Source organism: Scyliorhinus torazame, chromosome 6 (genome assembly GCF_047496885.1).
Source record: "Scyliorhinus torazame isolate Kashiwa2021f chromosome 6, sScyTor2.1, whole genome shotgun sequence".
NCBI lineage: Eukaryota > Metazoa > Chordata > Chondrichthyes > Carcharhiniformes > Scyliorhinidae > Scyliorhinus > Scyliorhinus torazame.
Window position 1 is genome coordinate 291,911,178 of NC_092712.1, and position 22,162 is coordinate 291,933,339.

A 22,162-nucleotide genomic window follows, 5' to 3' on the forward strand; every position below is an offset into this window, starting at 1 on the left:
TGGGCGTATCCCTCTGACTCTGCTGCTAGCAGTCTTTTCCTTCAGACTGTTTAACCCCTAAATTGTCTGCTATATCTTGGACCCCATTTCTGGACCCAAGTTCCTAATATCTCCCTATCATGATGATAAATAAAAATAAGGATCGAATGTACATTTTAAAAATGGGGATTGAGTTATATCTGGCTCCATGAGTTTAACCCCCAAGGAAACATGCCATTGTCAGAATATGCTGCTACCTCAGCTAGTAACATTTCTTCCCAGAGTTAGGTTACTCCCCTTTGATTCCCAGGCTGCCCCAAAACTTGCACTCTTGTATTAAAACAAATTGACTGGCTTCTCTCCACACTGGCACTTCTGCAGAGCTAGTTTGAGGCAGTTGTCACTGCTGCTTTTGTTGTTTAGCCATTGGTTATGCCATTCACAAATATCTTGGACATTGGCGTGGAATTCTTTTGTGGGTTTCCCGATCTCCCGTTGTAACCTCAGTGAAAAGGGATAAACAATTTTATGGCAGTCTTGTGGAATTTCAGGCCCTTTTTATCATGTACATACAAGCAAATGGTACTGTGTGGCTGATTTGCTTGTGGTAAAGCAGAACTTCTTTTAAATTGATGGTAGAGAGCAGGAAAATATAACTGGATAGATTCATGCAGCCATCCCTCTTGCACTGGACTGTGGTTTGACAGACGTGGGTGTTCTTAGGGTGTGTTAAATATGATTGCTGGATACAGAATGGTATGCTTCATTGTTTAAATGGGCCATTTCAGATGTTTGAACAGAATCTGCAGGTGGCTGCTCAGATCAGCGATGATCTGAAACTTAAGGTGCTGACATTGTGCCTTCAGCAAATGAACTCTTTCTTGAGCAGGTGAGTACATTTCTCCACCATTCTTGCATTTGTGTTGTTCAAGGTACTTAGAGACCATGCCATAACGATTGAACTGAGTGAAGTTTTGGTCCTTGTATTCCGTTGCTGCTTGTGAATGTTGGCCAAAAATCCATGCATTTCGTGTTGTGTCAAGATTCATTGCTTAGATGGGCGGCACTGGCGCACTGGTTAGAACCGCTGTCTCGTGGCGGCGAGGACCCGGGTTCGATCCTGGCCCCGGGTCACTGTTTTGGAGTTTGCATATTCTCCTCGTGTCTGCTTGGGTCTCACCCCCACAAACCAAATATGTGCAGGATAGGTGGATTGGCCTCGCTAAATTGCCCCTTAAATGGGGCGATATTTTAGAATGCCTGGACACAAATTGTCTACTTGTAGTCTTATGCCATTCAAAAAAGATAACCCAGATGGAGAAAATAAAGATGAAAGCTTTATAAAATCTAAAGATTTGGCATGTGGCACTTCTAAAGTAGAATATAGTGTCATTAAAGTTAGCAGGGAGAGGTTTGCAGGATTTTTTATTTTTAAATTTTGGATGAAGACAGAGTTTAGATATTTCTGAATTGTACAATAGCAGATTTGCCTAAATCATGGAATTTCTTCACTTACCAGATACAAAGATGAAGTGACTCTATATAAAGATGATCATCTGAAAGATCGTCAGAATCCTCAGTTCTACATTCAATACATGATTGCAGTTGTTAACAACTGTCAGACTTTCAAGTAAATATACAGCTTTATATTTTTACCACACACTTTTGTTGCAATGAATAGTTTCATTTGATTAAAGATCTGTGTAGCTTTATTTTTTTCTGAATCTGTAACTACCACTATTGTGCTGAAATGTTTACATTTAAGCTATACTGACAATGGAGATCTATATATTTTTAATGAACATCACTGTATTTGTGTACAATGGAGCTCGTGTCGGAATGCTTCTGGAAGACTGCAAAACTAGCAATGACGGCAATTGATCTTTGCAGAGTTCACAGTTTAATTTGAACCAACGCTTAACAACAAGCATATCAACGACACTACTTAGTATTGAAGTGTTTGCTTATATCGCTGTTTCTTGTGCTTGTCGAGCAGTGTAAAAACAAACTGAAATACTGAGAAATATCTGCATTACAAGAAGTTTGAAAATTCTTGAAATTTGCTTTGCTTGATGTAACTAGGGTTAAGTTCATTTTGTTTACTGCAGAGTATCTGTCAAAAGTTTGAAGAAAAAATATACAAATTATGAGCTAGTGATGGAGGAAGATCATTATGCTAATCAGCCAACAATAGAGCTAACTCTGGATACTATTGCCAAGGATGGGTGTGCCTATCTGCTTGATGAAGTCTTTCTTGATTTGGAGGTGAGTGTATACAAAATGTATCTTCAACTGGGAATAACATCTGGATTGAGTTGACTCAAGTAAACAAAAATTGTTTTTGGAAATTTTAAGGACCGGTTGATACAATTACCAAAATACATTATTAAAAGTCCATTATTTACGATTTTCTTTCACTTTGAAGTTATTTACAATTGAGATGTATTTTATTTGAAACTTAATTCTTATACACTGCTGGGTGTACATTTATCCCTGCATGACTAATGTACTAATTTCAGTCATGCTGTTCTGGGGGAGAAAATCAGTAGGGAGATTGATTTCACAGAATATACTGGAGGTGTATACAGTAAACATGAATTTAGTGACAATGTACAGACCAAGGGAGTGTTTTGGTATTGGTGATGTTGGCCTTTGAATGAGTCATTCAGCCAGGACCCATCTGTTTGATTGTGTAATGCGAAAGATCTCATGGGACCATTCAAAGTTCCTGACGAATGTTCTGTCTTGGCTAAAATTTATTTGGCAACCAGCCAACAAAAACAGGTCATCTTGTTTGCTATTCATCTTTGCCTACATAGTCAGTAACTAGTAATTAATTAACTGTAAAGCACTATAGGGCATTCTGAGGTTGTAACAGGCACTGTATATTACTGCAAATCTATTCATTGCCGCACTGTATTTTTAATTTAGCATCAGCATTTCTTTCTTTCAAATGAGATGAATGATTCAAGGGGGTCCAAACAACCATTGTATTTTAACAATTATAGCGAGGTTAAGTGCACAGTTTTTTTGTTGAGTACGGGTGGCTGTGCCTGAAGAGTGGATTGTTTGGATTAATAGTCATTGTGCACTGCTAAAATCCACACATCTCATTTCAGACCTACCTCCAGGATTTGATGACCAGGAAATGGCTTGGCGGCTCTAACGCAGTGGATATCATTTGTGTTACCATTGAGGACTATTTCAATGACTTTGCTAAAATTAAAAAGCCATACAGCAAGGTAAATTTAGTTCTTAATTTAGAAAAGTCTTTTCAAAATGTCATTGACCCTTACAGAGCTAATGTCCTTACTATCACCTATTATTTGTTGTGTTAACTTTTATCAGTCTCCTAAAAATAACACCATACCAATTGCCGAAAGATCGGGCATCGTATGTTGTAGCAAGTTGAAGCTGAAGGTGCAGAAAGCCACCAGTTATCTGCTATGGATTTCTTTCATTCAGTGAAGTTTGTAGATTGGATTATTCTGGTTTGAAAAGGTGTAATTTCTAACAGCAATTTCCCACGAGATCTGCATAGCACCAAAAACAACTTGTGTTATTTACACAGGAAATAACAATAGAAGCTCATCGAAGGGTCGTGGTGGAGTACATCAGAACTATGATGCAAAGAAGGATCACCTTTAGGGGTTTGGATGAGCGCAGAGAGGGGGCCGAGAGAGTGATCAAAGACGCAGAGCAGTTTCGTTTCTTGTTTAAGAAACTTTCAGCCGTAAGTAGTTTGCTTTTCCGTCACCATTTTGGTTGAAGTGACATTTCTAAAGTGATGTATGCTTCATGAGGTATAATCAGTTTAAGTATAATCAGTTTAGGTATGAACAATGAGGTCTTGAAATTTTTAAAAGTTCCTCTTGCCCCCAGTTTGTTCCGAGCCTCTTGTCCAATATACAGGCCGAATAGATTGTTGAGGGATAGTTTTACAACACTGCTGTGACAGGGAGCTCAACTGATGTGGACACGTATTGAGCCCCCACAATTTTCTTAATTGATTATAATATGAGGTACATTGTGGGAGTTTATTGCCCCAATTTCTGGGTTATGGTTCTGTTGAGCACAGCTCCCAGCTGCGAGTGTGATTTAATTGAATTGCCCCCCCATATGTTATTGGCTGCACAAATAAATATATATATGAACCACTTGACGCATTAGATACATACCTGGTCACATCACAGTGGTTTCCCAATGGAATTGCATCAGCTTTTCTTTTTTTTATAAATTTAGAATACCCAATTATTATTTTTTTCAAATTATGGGGCAATTTAGCGTGGCCAGTCCACCTAACCAGCACACCTTTGGGTTGTGGGGGAGAAACCCACACAGACACGGGGAGAATGTGCAAATTCCACATGGACGCTGACCCAGGACCGGAATTCAAACCCGGGTCCTCAGCGCCGCAGTCCCAGTGTTATCCACTGTGCCACCATGCTGCCCTCGCATCAGATTTTCAGCATGAGAAGCAGGCCACTTCGCCCAACTGGTTTATGTAGTTGTTTCTGCTCCACAGAAGCCTCTTCCTACCCGTCTTTACCTAACCTTACCGATAAATCATTTTATTGCTTTGTTCACCATGTACTTATTTAGCTTCCTCTTAAATGCATCTGTACTGTTCATCTCTGCCATTGCATGTGGTTGCTAGTTCCACTTTATCAGTAACCAAGTGTCTTCTGCATTTCCTATTGAATTTTATTGGTGAATATCTGAAAATGGAAACCTCTTCTCTGCTTTAACTCTGTTCAACCCCATCATCATTTAAAAGAAAAACTCTTTTTAGGTCTCCCCAAGATTTCTCTTTTCTAGAGAAAGCCCTCCTTGATGATAATGTCTTCTAAATTCTGATGTCATCCATGTTAACGGTTTTTGTGCTTCTCTGCTGCCCCAAATCTCTTTTCCAGAATGGAGACAAGAACTAAGCACAGTATCTCTTGTTGCGGTCTAACCAAATTTAACATAACTTCTTTGCTTTTCAATTCTATCCCTTCCTACCAAAACCTGACACCTCCCACTTTTCTTTCAATTTAAAGTATCCAATTTTTTCCAATTAAGAGGCAATTTAGCATGGTCAATCCACCTACCTTGCACATCCATCTAAGGGTTGTGGGGGTGAGACCCATTCAGGCAAAGGGCGAATGTGCAAACTCCACACAGACAGTGACCTGGGGGCCAGGATCAAACCTGGGTCCTCAGCGGCGTTCCACCCTCCCTCTCACTTTTCTATATTGGTACATAACTTGGTAGTTATCGATGGCAATATTGGGCGCACTGTCTTGAAATACCACCCTGATGCTCTGTCTGTTGTACCATTGAGCAGAGCTTTCATTTGAGGCTCCCCACAATAAATACTTAAATGCCTAAAGTAGGCTGCACAAAGACTTTAAATAAGATTATTTATTCTTTATCAGCATTGTAGTGCAGTGCATAATAGAAGTTGAAGGACTTCTGGTGGCTGCCATGGGGTGAGTCATTTTACACAAGGCTGCTCCTGCATGAAGACATTGGTTTTGGCCCTTTTTACCCAAGTTTGGGTAGTTTTTGCAGTGAAGTGGTGTGGAGAGTGTAGAGGAAGAGGTTATCCCCTGGATCTGCATGTTTACGGGTTTATCAGTCTCTGGAGAAGACTCTGACGAAAGAGTTGGAGGAGACTCGTGGCGCAGCATCAATTACAAAAATGGCGGAGGGGCAGGGTCGTCATAAGTTGGAAAACTGCACTTGATGAGTTTCATCAAGGAGGAATTTCGGCTGCAACGAAAGGAAATGCAGACAACTGGTCAAAGGCGATTGAGGGGGCAGTTTCACCTCTTTGCGGGACCCTGGAACGGGTGGAGAAGTGCTTCGAGATGCAGGGGGCGATGATCCAGGAGGTGGAGAAGGTGGTGTCCAAACAGAGTATTGTGTCGTTGGAGGCAGAGATGGCGATTCCAGGGGAAATGTGTAAGCCACTGCGGGCGAATTTGGAGGACCAGTAAAATGGGTCCAGGTGGCAAAATCTGCCGATTGTGGGCCTGCTGGAGGGAGTGGAGGGAACGAGTGCAACGTGCTACGTTGTGAGGATACTGGCCAGGTTGGCGGAGGTGAAGGTGTTGGACAAAGCCCCGGAGGTGGATCGGGCCCCTAGGTCCCTGAGGCAGAAGCCAAGGGCGGGGGAGCTGTCACGGATTCTGCCGATGCATAAGTTCCAGGACAAGGGAAAGGTGGGCCAAGGCACGGCAGGATTGTGAATGGGAAGGAAACAGAATCTACCAAGACATTGGAGCGGAGCTGGCCAGGAGAAGGGCGGGGTTCAACAAGGCCAAAGCAGCATTGTGTTGCTGCAATATCCACTTTGGGGTGCTGTACCCAGCCAGACTGTGGGTAGCTTATGAGGATCGTGAATATTATTTTGTGATGCTGGCAGAGGTAAATGACTTTATCATGGAGCATATAGAACATAGAACATAGAACAATACAGCGCAGTACAGGCCCTTCGGCCCACGATGTTGCACCGAAACAAAAGCCATCTAACCTACACTATGCCATTATCATCCATATGTTTATCCAATAAACTTTTAAATGCCCTCAATGTTGGCGAGTTCACTACTGTAGCAGGTAGGGCATTCCACGGCCTCACTACTCTTTGCGTAAAGAACCTACCTCTGACCTCTGTCCTATATCTATTACCCCTCAGTTTAAAGTTATGTCCCCTCGTGCCAGCCATATCCATCCGCGGGAGAAGGCTCTCACTGTCCACCCTATCCAACCCCCTGATCATTTTGTGTGCCTCTATTAAGTCTCCTCTTAACCTTCTTCTCTCCAACGAAAACAACCTCAAGTCCGTCAGCCTTTCCTCATAAGACTTTCCCTCCATACCAGGCAACATCCTGGTAAATCTCCTCTGCACCCGCTCCAAAGCCTCCACGTCCTTCCTATAATGCGGTGACCAGAACTGTACGCAATACTCCAAATGCGGCCGGACCAGAGTTCTGTACAGCTGCAACATGACCTCCCGACTCCGGAACTCAATCCCTCTACCAATAAAGGCCAACACTCCATAGGCCTTCTTCACAACCCTATCAACCTGGGTGGCAACTTTCAGGGATCTATGTACATGGACACCTAGATCCCTCTGCTCATCCACACTTTCAAGAACTTTACCATTAGCCAAATATTCCGCATTCCTGTTATTCCTTCCAAAGTGAATCACCTCACACTTCTCTACATTAAACTCCATTTGCCACCTCTCAGCCCAGCTCTGCAGCTTATCTATATCCCTCTGTAACCTGCTACATCCTTCCACACTATCGACAACACCACCGACTTTAGTATCGTCTGCAAATTTACTCACCCACCCTTCTGCGCCTTCCTCTAGGTCATTGATAAAAATGACAAACAGCAACGGCCCCAGAACAGATCCTTGTGGTACTCCACTTGTGACTGTACTCCATTCTGAACATTTCCCATCAACCACCACCCTCTGTCTTCTTTCAGCTAGCCAATTTCTGATCCACATCTCTAAATCACCCTCAATCCCCAGTCTCCGTATTTTTTGCAATAGCCTACCGTGGGGAACCTTATCAAACGCTTTGCTGAAATCCATATATACCACATCATATGTTCGGGGAGAGCCGAGGGTGGCTTTGGATGGAGGAGTTGTCGCTGCAAAAGTTTTTTTTTTTTGTTTTGTTAATGTTTGCCAACTGGGTGAAGTTGTAAGGGGGCGCAGCTACCGCCCCCCCCCCCCCCCCCCCCCCAAAAAAAACCTTTTGGGGAGGGTGTTTCTTGTAATTTGGGGATTTGTTTCAGGACTTATTGGTATTTTTGACTCTAGCTTTGTGCTTTTTGCATGTTGGAACTTATGTACGGAAATGTAATTGTTGGTAGGTTGTTGGAGGGGAAGAGATGCTAGTGGTTATTAGCCAGTGTTTGGGGGAGGGTGGGTGTTTGAGGGGGGGGGGTGTTGGGGGAGGGGGGCGACAATGTGGCAGTTATGGAGGATGAGTTCTGTAACAGACTGGGTAGGGCATTCTTGGATCGGCCTGGTTTAGAATGGGGATGGGGGTGGAAGTCTCCGGTGGGAATTGAGACATGGAATATTCAAGGGCTAAATGGGTTGCTTAAATGGTCCTGGGTGTTCGCACACCTGAAGAATTTGAGAGCGGAGGTGATTTTCTTGCAGATGGGGTTGAGGAAGGGATGGGTGGGGCAAGTGTTTCACTCTGGGTTTGATTCAAAGTCATGGCTGGTTGCCATTTTGTTGAGCAAGAAGATGGGGGTTTACGGAATCCAGAGAGGTGCGGATATGAGAGGGGAGGTTTGTGATAGTGGGGTGCTAGTGGGGACGGCAGCACTCAATTGTGGTGATCCCAGATTTGTGAAGAGGTTATTAGGGGTGATTCCATATTTGCACTCTCACCAGCTGATCACTGGGGGTGGAGGGGAATTTCAATTGTGTAATGGAGCCGAGGTTAGATAGTTCGAACCCTAAGTTATTGGGGAGGTCGAGGATGGCGCGAGAGGTGGGAGGGTTTATGGGGATGGTGGATCCGTGGAGGATCGGGCACCCGGGAGAGAGCGAGAATTCTGTCTTCTCCCAAGCTTATAGGGTGCATTCTAGGATCGATTTCTTTGTAGTGAGCCAGGCGGTGCTGATGGGGTGATAGGGACAGAGTATGCAGAAATAGTGATTTTGGACCACGCTCCGCACTGGTTAGATGTTAGACTTTGCTCGGGAGAGGTGCAGAGGTTGGGGTGGAGGATGGATTTGGGGCTTTTGGCCGATGAGTTTTGTGAGAAGGTGAAAGTGACGATTAAGAACTATGTTGAGCTTAATCAGAATGGGGAGATACCGGCGGCTATGTTTTGGGAGGCTTTGAAAGTGGTGGTCCAGGGGGAAAGTTTTTCGATCAAGGCTCGGGGATGAGGAAGGAGGAGCAATGGCGGTTATTGGACAAGATAGTTGAGGTGAACAGGTGTCGGACCTAGAGAGAATAAATTAGGTGTTTAAGGACTTCTGTGAGTGGTTGTACAGGGCCGGTGGGCGAGGTGACGGATTTGGGGCATTTTCTGGACAGGCTGGAATTCCTGAAGTTTGAGGAGGGGAAGAGGCAGGAGGAGGCAAAGGGGTTGAAGGAGTGGGGGAAGAGGCAGGTGCTGGAGGAGCCATTGGGGTTAAAGGAATGTATCGGTAGGATGCAGGCGGGGAAGGTGTTGGAGCCTGATGGCTTACCTGAAGAATTGTATAAGCAGTTCACTGTGAAGCTAACCCCCCGCCAGCTGGGCATGTATAGTGAGGCGGTAGAAAAAGGGGAGCTGCCGGCGCAGGCGTTGATTTTGCTGACCCTGAAAAAAGGGGTGGACCCATTGGAGTGTGGGTCCTATAGGCCCATTTCACTGCTAAATATGGACGTGAGTCCATTCAAAGGTATTGGTGTGTTGATTGGAGGGGTGTGTGCCGGAGGAACAAACGGGTATTTGTGAAGGGGATGCAGCTCTCTAGTAGTATTAGGAGATTGTTGAATGTAATTATAACTCCGTCAGGGAGGGGCGAGTGCCGGCAATGATAGTGTCCATGGATGCGGAGAAGGCATTTGACCGGGTCAAGTGGGAGGTACTTGTTCGATTTTGGGTAGGTTTGGGTTTGACGTTGGCATTGGCGGGAGAGTGCAGGTGGTGATGTGCTGCCAAGGTTCCGGTTTGTGATTCAAAGGCAGAGTGGATCAGGCTGGAGGAGGGGTTCTGTAAGGGCTCACGTTTGAGGCTCTGGTGACGGCCCCGTTGCCGCTGGCTCCGAGGAGGTATACGGGGAGTCCAATGGTGGAGACGACTATTAAGATCTGGAATCAGTTGAGAAGGCACTTTAAATTGGCCACATGTCAGGGTGGCAGGTGGCGCAGTGGTTAGCACTGGGACTGCAGTGCTGAGGACCTGGGTTTAAATCCCGGTCCTCGGTCACTGTCCGTGTGGAGTTTGCACATTCTCCCCATGTCTGCGTGGGTTTCACTTCCACAACCCAAAGATGTGCTGGTTAGGTGGATTGGCCACGCTAAATTGCCCCTTAATTGGAAAAAGAAAAAAAAATAATTGGATACTCTAAATTTAAAAAAATAAAAAATTGGCCACATGTCGTGCTGAAGCCACTGTGTGGGAATTATAGGTTTAAACCCGGAGAGATGAATGGGATGTATAGGCGGTGGATGGGGGCCTGTGAACCATGTTCACGTGTTCTGGAGATGTGAGGGGTTGGAGAGCTATTGGGAGGCGGTTTTGGGGCCCTATCGAGGATAGTTGAGGTTGAGGTGAAGCCGGATTCTATGGTGGTGATCTTTGGTGTGTTGGAGATGTTGTGGCCTTCGCCTCTCTGATTGCCCGGCGACGGATTCTTTTGAATTGGAGGTCGGTCACGCCACCGGGATTGCAGCTTGGATTTATCAGTTTCTGCGGTTGGAGAAAATCAAATAATAATCTTTCTTCGTGTCACACTGCAATTAAGTTACTGTAAAAATCGCCTTAAGGGGGTCGGAAGAGGGCATTGAGGTATGATGGAGGCCGTTCAAGGCAATATTTGAGGAGCTGTTCGTCGTGGGGAGGGGGAGGGAGGGGACCAAAAGGGGAAAAATGTACAAACCGTATACTTTGTTTTGATTAGATGTAGAATTGATGTTATTGATTGTGTTTGGAATAAAATATCTTTAAACAAAAATATAGATGTTGAAGTTGGGTCAATTGCCTTAGTCTGGTGAGAGTTGTTACTCTTGACAGCACTGCTATGAGAATTAGATATCACGCATTTGTTCACATGAATGAAATTAAATGAAAATCGCTTATTGTCACAAGTAGGCTTCAAATGAAGTTACTGTGAAAAGCCCCTAGTCGCCACATTCCGGCGCCTGTGCGGGGAGGCTGGTACGGGAATCGAACCGTGCTGCTGGCCTGCCTTGATCTGCTTTAAAAGCCAGCGATTTAGCCCAGTGTGCTAAACCAGCCCACATGTTGGAAGAATGCCATCAATATGCCATACTGGCATCTATTAACAGAGGTGAAGAGTCTGTCGTGGAGACTAGAGAGTAAAGGAAAATTGCTAAGAAAGAATGAATGACCAATCTGAAATGTACCATGATCTTCCACACAAATGCGATTGCATAACTGGATTTCACACTTGTGTGGAGGATATTCTGTTGTGCTTGTATCCACCAGTTGCTTTATTACTACATACAGGGCTTTGGAGAGGATACTGATCTGCTGTGTGATGCTATTCCAGCTCTGGCTGAAGTCTTGAAGCTCACTGATCCTTCTTTATTATGTCTTGAGGTCTCTACGCTGGTTAATAAATTTCCTGACTTCAGGTGAGATTTTTTTGTTGAACATGGAAAAATGGTATTGTTTCATAGGGAGCAACAGGTTAGAGCTACTGCTTAATACACAAATGACCGTCGGCAGTCCCAGAACCGCACAATATTTGGATCTTAACTTGTATGAAATTTTCGGCGAGGTTATTTTAAAAGGAATGAGAGTTTTAATTTTATCAAAGGCAAAAATCTTCTCTTTCTAATAATAAATGCTTTAATTTGGCATGATGCACTGGCAGAGAAAGGAAATTGTTTTTTTTAATTCAGACACTTCACGTGAAAAATTTGCAGTCACAAGTTGGGAATTTGAAAGCTTTGACAGGGTCCAAGAAAAAGGTGTGGAAAATAAATGTAATAGAAAATATTGACAAAATGCTTCACAGGTAAAATCCCATTACTTGTTTATTACATTTTGAAAATTGGTGTTGGTAGTAGGAGTTGTAGTCTAATGCATCCATTGTTCAGAAAATGTATTTTTATCTCAAACCTCATTTTTATCATCCTCTATAGTGAAACATATCATTTTGATAGATTCCCATTTTCTGACTGAATTCAGAGGAGAGAATTTCTATTTAAATGTAACATTACCAAAAAGAGTAAAGGAGTAGCTGGACTTTGATGTTTACCTAAACCACTGGGACAAGCAGACACTCATCTGATGTATTCCACCGTCTATAGTGCAGCACTCCCCTCAGTACCACACTAGCTTCTCTGCTGAGATTATGCACTCGAGCCCTGGAGTGGCTTGAACTGACAACTTGCGGTAGAGATCAGATTATTAAGCTGAGCGGATAAATTCTGGGCAATTAAATGTTCCAACCTCATCTGTCAAACAGGTCAAGTCAAACTTCATGGGTTCCCCACCAGTGTAGTATTTGTATTCTCTAATAACAAATTCCTATTTCATTTAAGCTTTACGTGAAGTTCTTTCCAAGTGACAAGACAGGAAAATCAGCATTTCATTTTTCCCAGATTCTGGGAGCAGTGTTGGCTGCTGCTTCTTTATGGAACATGATCAGTGACATGGATCCATATTGTGAGGTGGGGGTTTAAAAAAAATAAATGACACAGGTGAGGTCAAACTTCACACAAAATGGCCTGGCCACTGATCCTGAAATGCATTGCATTTCTGCAGTGATATAATAATATGCATATAGTTGCAAACAGATTCCTTGTATCAGTGTAAATGCCACATATGTACAATGTGTAACCAGTGTCAAAACTGATGTCAATGTCTGGGAGAAAAAGATGTAGCAATTCAACTCGAATCTGCTGTAAAAACTGCAGCTTAACTACACTGGCACAGGAATCTGGATACCACGAATGAAAGTTTTCTCTTGTTAAATTGCATTAGCAGTTGTGTGTATTCTAGTTACATTAATATATTTGCCCATTTATATTAAAAATCATGCATCTACAGACACTTGTAGCTAACCTTTTGTAATTGAGCTGCTCTCAACTGTTTATCTTGCCCCACAGGGAAGAACACATTACAGCATTAATGGCAATGAGAGGAGATGCCAGCAGGGAAATGAAGCAGACAGTCATTGAAATTTTGTGGCAAAACCCGACTCATCCTGGTCCTAATTTTAAGCCAATCTTCAAAGATATTTCAGTGCAGAATTTAACACTGTCAAAATTAGTCAAATGAAATGTGCATTTTGAAAGTTAATATATACAGTAGACCCTCACTCCATACAGCTGCATTTGGAAGGCATATAGAAAGTATGAACGAAAATGTTAGAAGCTCCAATATACTTTTCATCATATCTTTGCAGTAATTTTAAATCATCAGTGTAAGCCTCTCCTTTTTCAAAAGTTATTCTATGAGGGAAAGAGATGCTAATATCATTCAGTGGGCTCGCTGTACACATGGTATGTCATCTGAGCAGCACTATGATAGTTTTCTGACCTCCGATATTGGATTGCCACAAGACTGAAGTGTGGCTTCACTATTTTGTTGACTAAAAGTATCTGGAAACAGTTTAAAACAGACAAATGGGGCTAGACTGCTTATTAATGAGGGTGTGAGAGATGAGATGCAACATGATGGGTTACTTTATATGTATCTTTGCCTTTTGTCTTCTGCATTCTTTTGAACAGAATAATTAATGCCAATTTTTGGAAGATGTGGAATGAGAAATGTATTTTTATGTATGCACACTTGTACAGAATTTAGGGTGTATATCCATTAGCAAAATGGATTGGCTGTTTTGCTGTGGGTTTTTTAAAGCTGATAAAATGGTCTGCAGTAAAATAAATAACTTTGCAAATGTACATTTAACATGAAAACTAAACCATGTTTAATAGTGAACATTTCAAAGTTTTGTGCAATGGTTGATGTTTTGACACATTCAAGTCTTTAAAAAAACACACAATAAAGCGCTGGTGTAAAGGTTTATCGTAGTTGACTCCACTGTGAAGTACCATAGTTTATCATGTATTTCAAGATTGAGTTTCAAATGATCATTACTTTAGCAGGAAAGCCATATTGTATGATGAGGTGAAAATCATTCATCCGTTTGGACACTAAGGGGCAATTTAGCATGGCCAAACCACCTAACCTGCACATCTTTGGACTGTGGAAGGAAACCGGAGCACCCGGAGGAAAACCACGCAGGCATTGGGAGAAAGTGCAAATTCCACACAGTCTCCTAAGGGCAGAATTCAACCTGGACCTTGGAGCTGTGAGGCAGCAGTGCTAACTACTGTGCCACCCTAACTATTTTGAATTTAATATATATAATTAATTATTTTGTGTGAGACTGGGTGAAGAGAAAGGGAGCAAGTTTTAACTAAAATGAAAACCTAACATTACATCAACATATTTTGCATAGGAGTGTCAATAGAAAGGTCAACATTTATTGCCCGGGAAGGTGCTGGTGAGCTCCTTTAGTGAATTACTGGGCTATTTTAGAGGGCACAAGAGTCACCCACTTTGCTGTGGGTCTCAAGTATAGGCCAGACCGTGAGGATAGCAGATTTCCTTTCTTAAAGGACATTAGTGAACAATTGTTTTTACAACAATGTTAATTGCCACCCAATCCAATACTAATTTTCTATTTGTTTGTAGATCTGGGCATTGCTAGCAAGGAGAGCATTTTTACTCATCCTTAATTGTGGAGAAGGTATTGGTGAAGACAACATAAATCAGGATGGTGTGTGACTTTTAGGGAACTTGTAGCCAGCAGTATACCCATGCATCTGCTGCCTGCCCATATTCTTGAAGATGATAGAAATTGTGGGTTTCAAAGGCAATATTAAAGTAGCCTTGATGAGTCACTGCAGAGCATCTTGTGGCTGGTACATTGTGCTACCACTTTGCATTACTGGTGGATGGGAGTGCCAGCCAAGTGTTTCTTGAATGTTATAGCTGCACTATTTGCCTATTGGATAAGTAACTGGCTATCACATAGAAGACATTGAAGGATTGAAAATTTTCAGACTGGAGACCAGTGGTGTACCACAAGGATCAGTGCTGGGTTCTCTGCTATTTGTGATTTTTATCAATGACTTGGAGGAAGGGGCTGAAGGGTGGGTCAGTAAATTTGCTGATGACACCAAGATTGGTGGAGTAGTGGATCAGGTGGAGGGCTGTTGTAGGCTGCAAAGAGACATTGATAGGATGCAGAGCTGGGCCGAAAAATGGCAGATGGAGTTTAACCCTGATAAGTACTAAGTGATTCATTTTGATAGAAAAAATTTGAATGCGGATTACAGGGTTAACGGCAGGGTTGTGAGGAATGTGGAGGAACAGAGAGATCTTGGGGTTCATGTCCACAGATCTCTGAAGGTTGCCATTCAAGTGGATAGAGCTGTGAAGAAGGCTTATAGTGTGTTAGCATTTATTAACAGGGGGCTTGAGTTTAAGAGCCGAGGGGTTATGCTGCAACTATACATGACCCTGGTGAGACCACATTTGGAGTATTGTGTGCAGTTCTGGTCCCCTCATTATAGGAAGGATGTGGAAGCATTGGAAAGGGTGCAAAGGAGATTTACCAGGATGCTGCCTGGTTTGCAGGATAAGTCTTATGAGGAAAGGTTGAGGGAGCGAGGGCTTATCTCTTTGGAGCGGAGGAGGATGAGAGGCGACTTAATAGAGGTTTATAAGATAATGAAGGGGATAGATAGAATAGATGTTCAGAGACCATTTCCTCGGGTAGATGTAGTTGTTACAAGGGGGCATAACTATAAGATTCAGGGTGGGAAATATAGGAGCGATGTCCTAGGTAGGTTCTTTACTCAGAGTGGTTAGGGTGTGGAATGGACTGCCTGCTGTGAGAGTGGAGTCGGACACTTTAAGAACTTTCAAGCGGTTATTGGATAGGCACATGGAGCACACCAGAATGACAGGGAGTGGGATAGCTTTATCTTGGTTTCGGACAATGCTCGGCACAACATCGAGGGCCGAAGGGCCTGTTCTGTGCTGTACTGTTCTATGTTCACTCATCCAGACAAGTGGAAAGCATCCATCATATTCATGTTTTTTAGTGGTGGACAGGCTTTGGTGAGCCAGATGTTACTTGCGGCAGGGGAGGCTTTGGTGAGTCAGGAGATGTTACTTGTGGCAGGGGAGGCAATGATGTCATTGGACTAATAGTCCAGAGACCTAGATCACATAATTTTACAGTGCAGAAGGGTAATGCTCTGAGGACCAGGGTTTGAATCTCACCCCTGCAGTTGGTAAAATGTGAATTCAATAAAATTCTGGAAATAAAATGACCATGAAGCTATTGTTGTAAAAGCTGATTCACTCATGTCCTTTAGGGAAGGAAATCCTGGGGCAGCACGGTGGCACAGTGGTCAGCACTGCTGCCTAACGGTGCCAAGGTCCCAGGTTTGATCCCAGCTCTGGGTCACAATCCAGATGTGCAGGGTAGGTCGATTGGCCACGCTAAACTGCCGCTTAATTGGGAAAAATGAATTGGGTACTCTAAATTTATAAACAAGAAGGGAAGGAAATCCTTACCTGGTCCTGCCTACATGTGATTTCAGACCCACAGCAATGTGGTTGACTCTGAAATAGTCTAGCAAACTACTGTTCAAGGGCAATTGGGGATGGACAAGCTGACACCCACATCCCCTGAACAAATAAATAAAATAATTCCCAGCCGTTGACCTGTTTCTTATCGTCCTATTATTCAATGGTAGTGTGTTATAGAGAGAGTGGCGAGTATGTGTGTGTGCCTGATATGAGAATCCATCGCTCCAGCAACAATCCTAATGAATGTGAGTGATAGAAGCAACATTACTCCAATTCATTAAAAATGACAAAAATGAGTTCCGGGTGCAGCGATGACCAGCTAGGTCGCACGTTTCGGCACCTCCCCTTTGAACGGACTTTTGGGCTCTTATTGGGAGCCCCAACGGCAATTTTTGACGGCTAAACCCATTGTGCGGTGAAACAGAAGGGAATCCCCCCGGATGTACATGGAGAAAGGAGATAATAGTGGCCGGATTGCAGAGGATCCTCTGGAGCAGCGGCAAGGAAGGGCAGCACGAAGCAAGATGGCGGCGGAGGGAGGCCGTTTGGTATGGGGCCCGGAACAGCAAGAGTTCCTTCGGAGATGTGTTGAGGAGCTAAAGGAGGTGCTGGCCCCGATCCTGCAGGCGATTGAGGGGCTAAAGGAGGCGCAGAAGACCCAAGAATTGGAGCTTCGTGGCGTGAAGGCAAAGGCTGCCGAAAATTAGGACGAAATACAGGGACTGGTGGTGAAGACAGAGACACACGAGGCACTGCATAAGAGGTGTATGGAGAGGCTGGAAGCCCTGGAAAATAGCTCGAGGAGGAAGAACCTAAGAGTTTTGGGTCTTCCCGAAGGTGCAGAGGGAGCGGACGTCGGGGCATATGTGAGCACGATGCTTCATTCCTTAATGGGACCGGAGGCCCCGACGGGCCCCTTGGAAGTGGAGGGAGCATATCGAGTCCTTGCGAGAAGGCCGAAGGCGGGAGAAATACCTCGAGCTATAGTGGTGAGGTTTTACCGCTATAAAGATAGGGAGATGGTCCTGAGATGGGCGAAAAAGACACGGAGCTGCAGGTGGGAGAACGCGGTGATCCGCGTGTACCAGGATTGGAGTGTGGAGGTGGCGAGAAGGAGGGCGAGTTTCAATCGGGCCAAGGCGGTGCTCCATAGAAAGAAAGTTAAATTTGGTATGCTGCAGCCGGCGAGACTGTGGGTTACACATCAAGGGAAACACCACTACTTCGAGACGGCAGAAGAGGCGTGGACATTCATTGAAGAGGAGAAGCTGGACTAGACTGGAGAGAGAAAGAACTTTTGTAATAAAGCAGTGGTGTGATTGCATGGGACTGGGAATCGGAAGGGGGGGGGGGGGAATTTTCTCTTTCCCCTCGATGGGGGAAAGGTGAACTGTGGGCGCCGGTGCGGAAGGAGAGAGGGAGCTGCGCAATTAGGGGCGGGGCCGAGTGGGAAGCGCAGGCTTTGCTCCCGCGCTATGGTAATTGTGGCGGGAAAAGGGGGCGCAGGAAGGAGGGGGCCTTACACAATGGGAGGCTGAGGATAAACGGGGGAAGCCGAGGTCAGCCAGATTTTGCTGACTTCTGGAAGCAACATGGGGGGGAGCAATCACGCTAGAGGGGGATCTAGCGGTGGGGGGGGTAACTGGGTTGCTGCTGCTAAGGGGAAGGGGGAGCTGCTACGGGATGGGATGGTCGGGACGGGAGGACACCGTTGGGGGGACAAGTGGGTGCGTGGGAACCGGGCGAGGAGCTGGTTTAAAAAAGGGGATGGCTAGTCGACGAGGGGGGGGGGGTAAAGAGCCCCCCCAACCCAGTTGATCACGTGGAACGTGAGAGGGCTAAATGGGCCGATTAAGAGGGCAAGGGTACTTGCGCACCTAAAGAAATTAAAGGCAGATGTGGTCATGCTGCAGGAGACGCATCTGAAACTGGCGGATCAGGTCAGATTACGAAAAGGATGGGTGGGACAGGTATTTCACTCTGGCTTGGATGTGAAAAATAGAGGGGTGGCAATATAAGTGGGGAAACGGGTATTGTTTGAGGCGTGGACCATAGTGGCGGACAGTGGGGGTAGATACGTGATGGTGAGTGGCAGATTGCAAGGTGAGGCGGTGGTTCTGGTGAACGTATATGCCCCGAACTGGGATGATGCCAACTTCATGAAGCGTATGCTGGGGCGTATCCCGGACCTGGAGGCGGGAAAGTTGGTAATGGGGGGAGACTTCAACGCGGTGCTGGATCCAGGGTTGGACCGGTCCAGGTCTAGGACCGGGAGGAGGCCGGCAGCGGCCAAGGTGCTTAAGGACTTCATGGAGCAGATGGGAGGAGTGGATCCCTGGAGATTTACTAGGCCTAGGAGTAAAGAGTTCTCCTTCTCCCATGTCCACAAGGTGTATTCTCGGATAGACTTCTTTGTCCTGGGAAGGGCGCTGATCCCGAAGGTGGCCGGGACGGAGTACTCGGCTATAGCCATTTCGGACCATGCCCCACATTGGGTAGATCTGGAAGTAGGAGAGGAAAAGGAACAGCACCCACTGTGGAGATTAGATATGGGATTGTTGGTGGACGAGGGTGTGTGTGTAAGGGTAAGGAGATGTATCTGGAGATTAATGATGACGGAGAGGTTCAGGTGGGAGTGGTCTGGGAAGCACTGAAGGCAGTGGTCAGAGGGGAACTGATCTCCATAAGGGCCCATAAGGGGAAACAAGTGAGCAAAGAGAGGGAGAGATTGTTGAGAGAAATTTTGAGGGTGGATAGGCAGTATGCGGTGGCTCCGGATGAAGGACTATACAGGGAAAGACGAAGGTTGCACACGGAATTTGATTTGTTGACCACGGGTAAGGCGGAGGCACAATGGAGGAATGCACAGGGAGTGCAGTATGAGTACGGAGAGAAGGCGAGCCGGTTACTGGCCCAACAACTGAGGAAGAAGGGGGCGGCGAGGGAGATTGGAGGGGTTAGGAACGAGGAGGGTGAGATGGAACGGGGAGCGGAGAGGGTGAACGGGGCGTTTAAGGCATTTTATGAGAGGCTGTATAAGGCTCAGCCCCCGGAAGGGAAGGAGGGAATGATGCACTTCCGAGACCAGTTGGAATTCCCAAAGGTTGAGGAGCAGGAGAGGACAGGACTGGGAGCACAGATTGAGGTGGAGGACGTGGTAAAAGGGATTGGGAGCATGCGGGCAGGGAAGGCCCCGGGACCGGATGGGTTCCCGGTGGAATTTTATAGGAAATACGTGGACCTGCTGGCCCCGTTTCTGACGAGAACCTTTAATGAGGCCAGGGAAAGGGGGACCTTGCCCCCGACTATGTCGGAGGCGACGATATCGCTGCTCTTGAAAAGGGACAAAGACCCACTGCAGTGGGGGTCTTACAGGCCTATTTCCCTCCTGAATGTAGATGCCAAGCATTTGGCCAAGGTGATGGCGACGAGGATGGAGGATTGTGTCCCGGGGGTGGTTCACGAGGATCAAACGGGGTTTGTTAAGGGGAGACAATTGAACACTAACATACGGAGGCTGCTGGGTGTGATGATGATGCCCCCGCCGGAGGGGGAGGCGGAGATAGTGGTGGCGATGGATGCAGAGAAAGCATTTGATAGAGTGGAGTGGGATTACCTGTGGGAAGTGTTGAGGAGATTTGGATTTGGAGAGGGGTTTATTGGATGGGTTCAGCTTCTATACGGGGCCCCGGTGGCAAGTGTGACTACAAATAGGCAGAGATCTGACCACTTCCGTCTATACAGAGGGACAAGAGAGGGATGTCCTCTGTCCCCGTTACTGTTTGCGTTGGCAATTGAGCCACTGGCCATAGCGCTGAGGGGCTCTAGGAAGTGGAGGGGAGTACTTGGGGGAGAAGAGCACCGGGTGTCACTATACGCGGATGATTTGTTGTTGTATGTCGCGGACCCAGTGGAGGGGATGCCCGAGATAATGCAGACACTCAGGGAGTTTGGGGAATTTTCAGGATATAAATTGAATATGGGGAAGAGTGAGCTGTTTGTGATGCACCCTGGGGAACAGGGCAGGGGAATAGATGATTTGCCGTTGAGGAGAGTAACAAGGGATTTTCGGTACCTAGGGATCCAGATGGCCAGGAACTGGGGAACCTTGCATAAGCTTAATTTAGTAAGATTGGTGGAGCAGATGGAAGAGGACTTTAGGAGATGGGACATGGTGCCCCTGTCACTGGCGGGTAGGGTGCAGGCGGTTAAAATGGTGGTCCTTCCGCGGTTTCTTTTTGTGTTCCAGTGCCTCCCTGTGATGATTACAAAGGCCTTTTTCAAGAAAGTGGATAAGAGCATTGAGTTTTGTGTGGGCTGGGAAGACCCCAAGAGTGAAGAGGGGGTTCCTGCAGCGTAGTAGGGATGGGGGGGGACTGGCACTGCCGAGTTTAAGTGACTATTATTGGGCCGCCAACATATCAATGGTATGCAAGTGGATGGGGGAAGGGGAGGGAGCGGTGTGGAAACTAGAGATGGCGTCCTGTAGGGGAACCAGCCTAAAAGCATTAGCGACGGCGCCTTTACCGTTCTCCCCGAAGAAGTACACCACAAGTCCAGTGGTGGTGGCAACGCTGAAAATTTGGGGGCAGTGGAGACGGCATAAGGGAGTGACGGGTGCCTCGGTGAGGTCCCCGATAAGGAACAACCACAGGTTCGTCCCGGGGAAGATAGATAGGGGATTTAAAGCTTGGCAGAGAGCAGGGATTGTGAAATTGAAGGATTTGTTCCCAGGCAGGACGTTTGCGAGTCTGGGAGCACTGACAGAAAAATATGGGTTGCCACCGGGGAATGCATTTCGATATATGCAACTGAGGGCTTTTGCGAGGCAACAGGTGAGGGAATTTCCGCGGCTCCCGGCGCAATAGATTCAGGACAGAGTGATTTTGGGGGCATGGGTGGGGGATGGTAGGGTGTCAGATATATACAGAGAAATGAGAGACGAGGGGGAGATGATGGTGGAGGAGCTGAAGGGAAAATGGGAAGAGGAGCTAGGGGAAGAGATTGAGGAGGGGCTGTGGGCAGATGCCTTAAGTAGGGTAAACTCTTCATCCTCATGCGCCAGGCTCAGCTTGATACAATTCAAGGTTCTACATAGGGCGCACATGACTGGAGCAAGGTTAAGTAGATTTTTTTGGAGTGGAGGATAGGTGCGGGAGATGCGTGGGAAGCCCAGCGAACCACACCCACCTGTTTTGGTCATGCCCGGTACTGCATGGGTTCTGGGTGAGGGTGGCGAATGTGCTTTCAAGGGTGGTGGGGGTCCGAGTCGAGCCAGGCTGGGGGTTGGCGATATTTGGGGTTGCGGACGAGCCGGGAGTGCAGGAGGCGAGAGAGGCTGATATTTTAGCCTTTGCAAGGCGAAGGATATTACTTATGTGGAAAGAAGCTAAACCCCCAGGCGTGGAGGCCTGGACAAACGACATGGCGGGGTTTATAAAATTGGAGCGGATAAAATACGCACTAAGAGGTTCGGCTCAAGGGTTCACCGGGCGGTGGCAACCGTTCCTCGACTATCTCGCAGAACGATAAGGGAAATGGGAAAGGTCGCAGCAGCAACCCAGGTGGGAGGGGAGGGCCCATCCGGGCCCTCAGGGGTTTTGTACAGGTGTTTGTATAGGAGTTATTTATATTGGTTTTTGTGACTTTATTATTTTGGATATTGGCTAGTTTTTATTTTTGTTGCTGGCAGTTGCCGTCTAGTTAATATATTATTTATTCTTAAAAAAAAACGGTCATCATCATTATGTATATTGTTTTAAAGTTGCAAAAGGGAAAATTTTGTACTGTCTTTGACCGAAAAATTTGAATAAAAACTATTTTTTTTAAAAAAAATGACAAAAATAAGAAGACCTTGAAG

The 22,162-nt window shown here is 45.7% G+C and overlaps 1 protein-coding gene across 2 annotated transcripts in view; it reads left to right on the forward strand.

Annotated features, from left to right (window-relative positions):
* exoc3 (exocyst complex component 3) overlaps nt 1–13,717 on the forward strand; it is a 41,505-nt gene extending 27,788 nt beyond the window's left edge. For both annotated transcript variants that reach the window (XM_072509838.1, XM_072509839.1), the window contains 7 exons: nt 768–868; nt 1,499–1,609; nt 2,088–2,244; nt 3,099–3,221; nt 3,551–3,712; nt 11,188–11,315; nt 12,798–13,717. In XM_072509838.1, the coding sequence (XP_072365939.1) occupies nt 768–868; nt 1,499–1,609; nt 2,088–2,244; nt 3,099–3,221; nt 3,551–3,712; nt 11,188–11,315; nt 12,798–12,969 (954 nt within the window). In that variant the 3' untranslated portion in view covers nt 12,970–13,717. The remainder of the gene's footprint in view (nt 1–767; nt 869–1,498; nt 1,610–2,087; nt 2,245–3,098; nt 3,222–3,550; nt 3,713–11,187; nt 11,316–12,797) is intronic.
* Nucleotides 13,718–22,162: the final 8,445 nt, after the last annotated feature.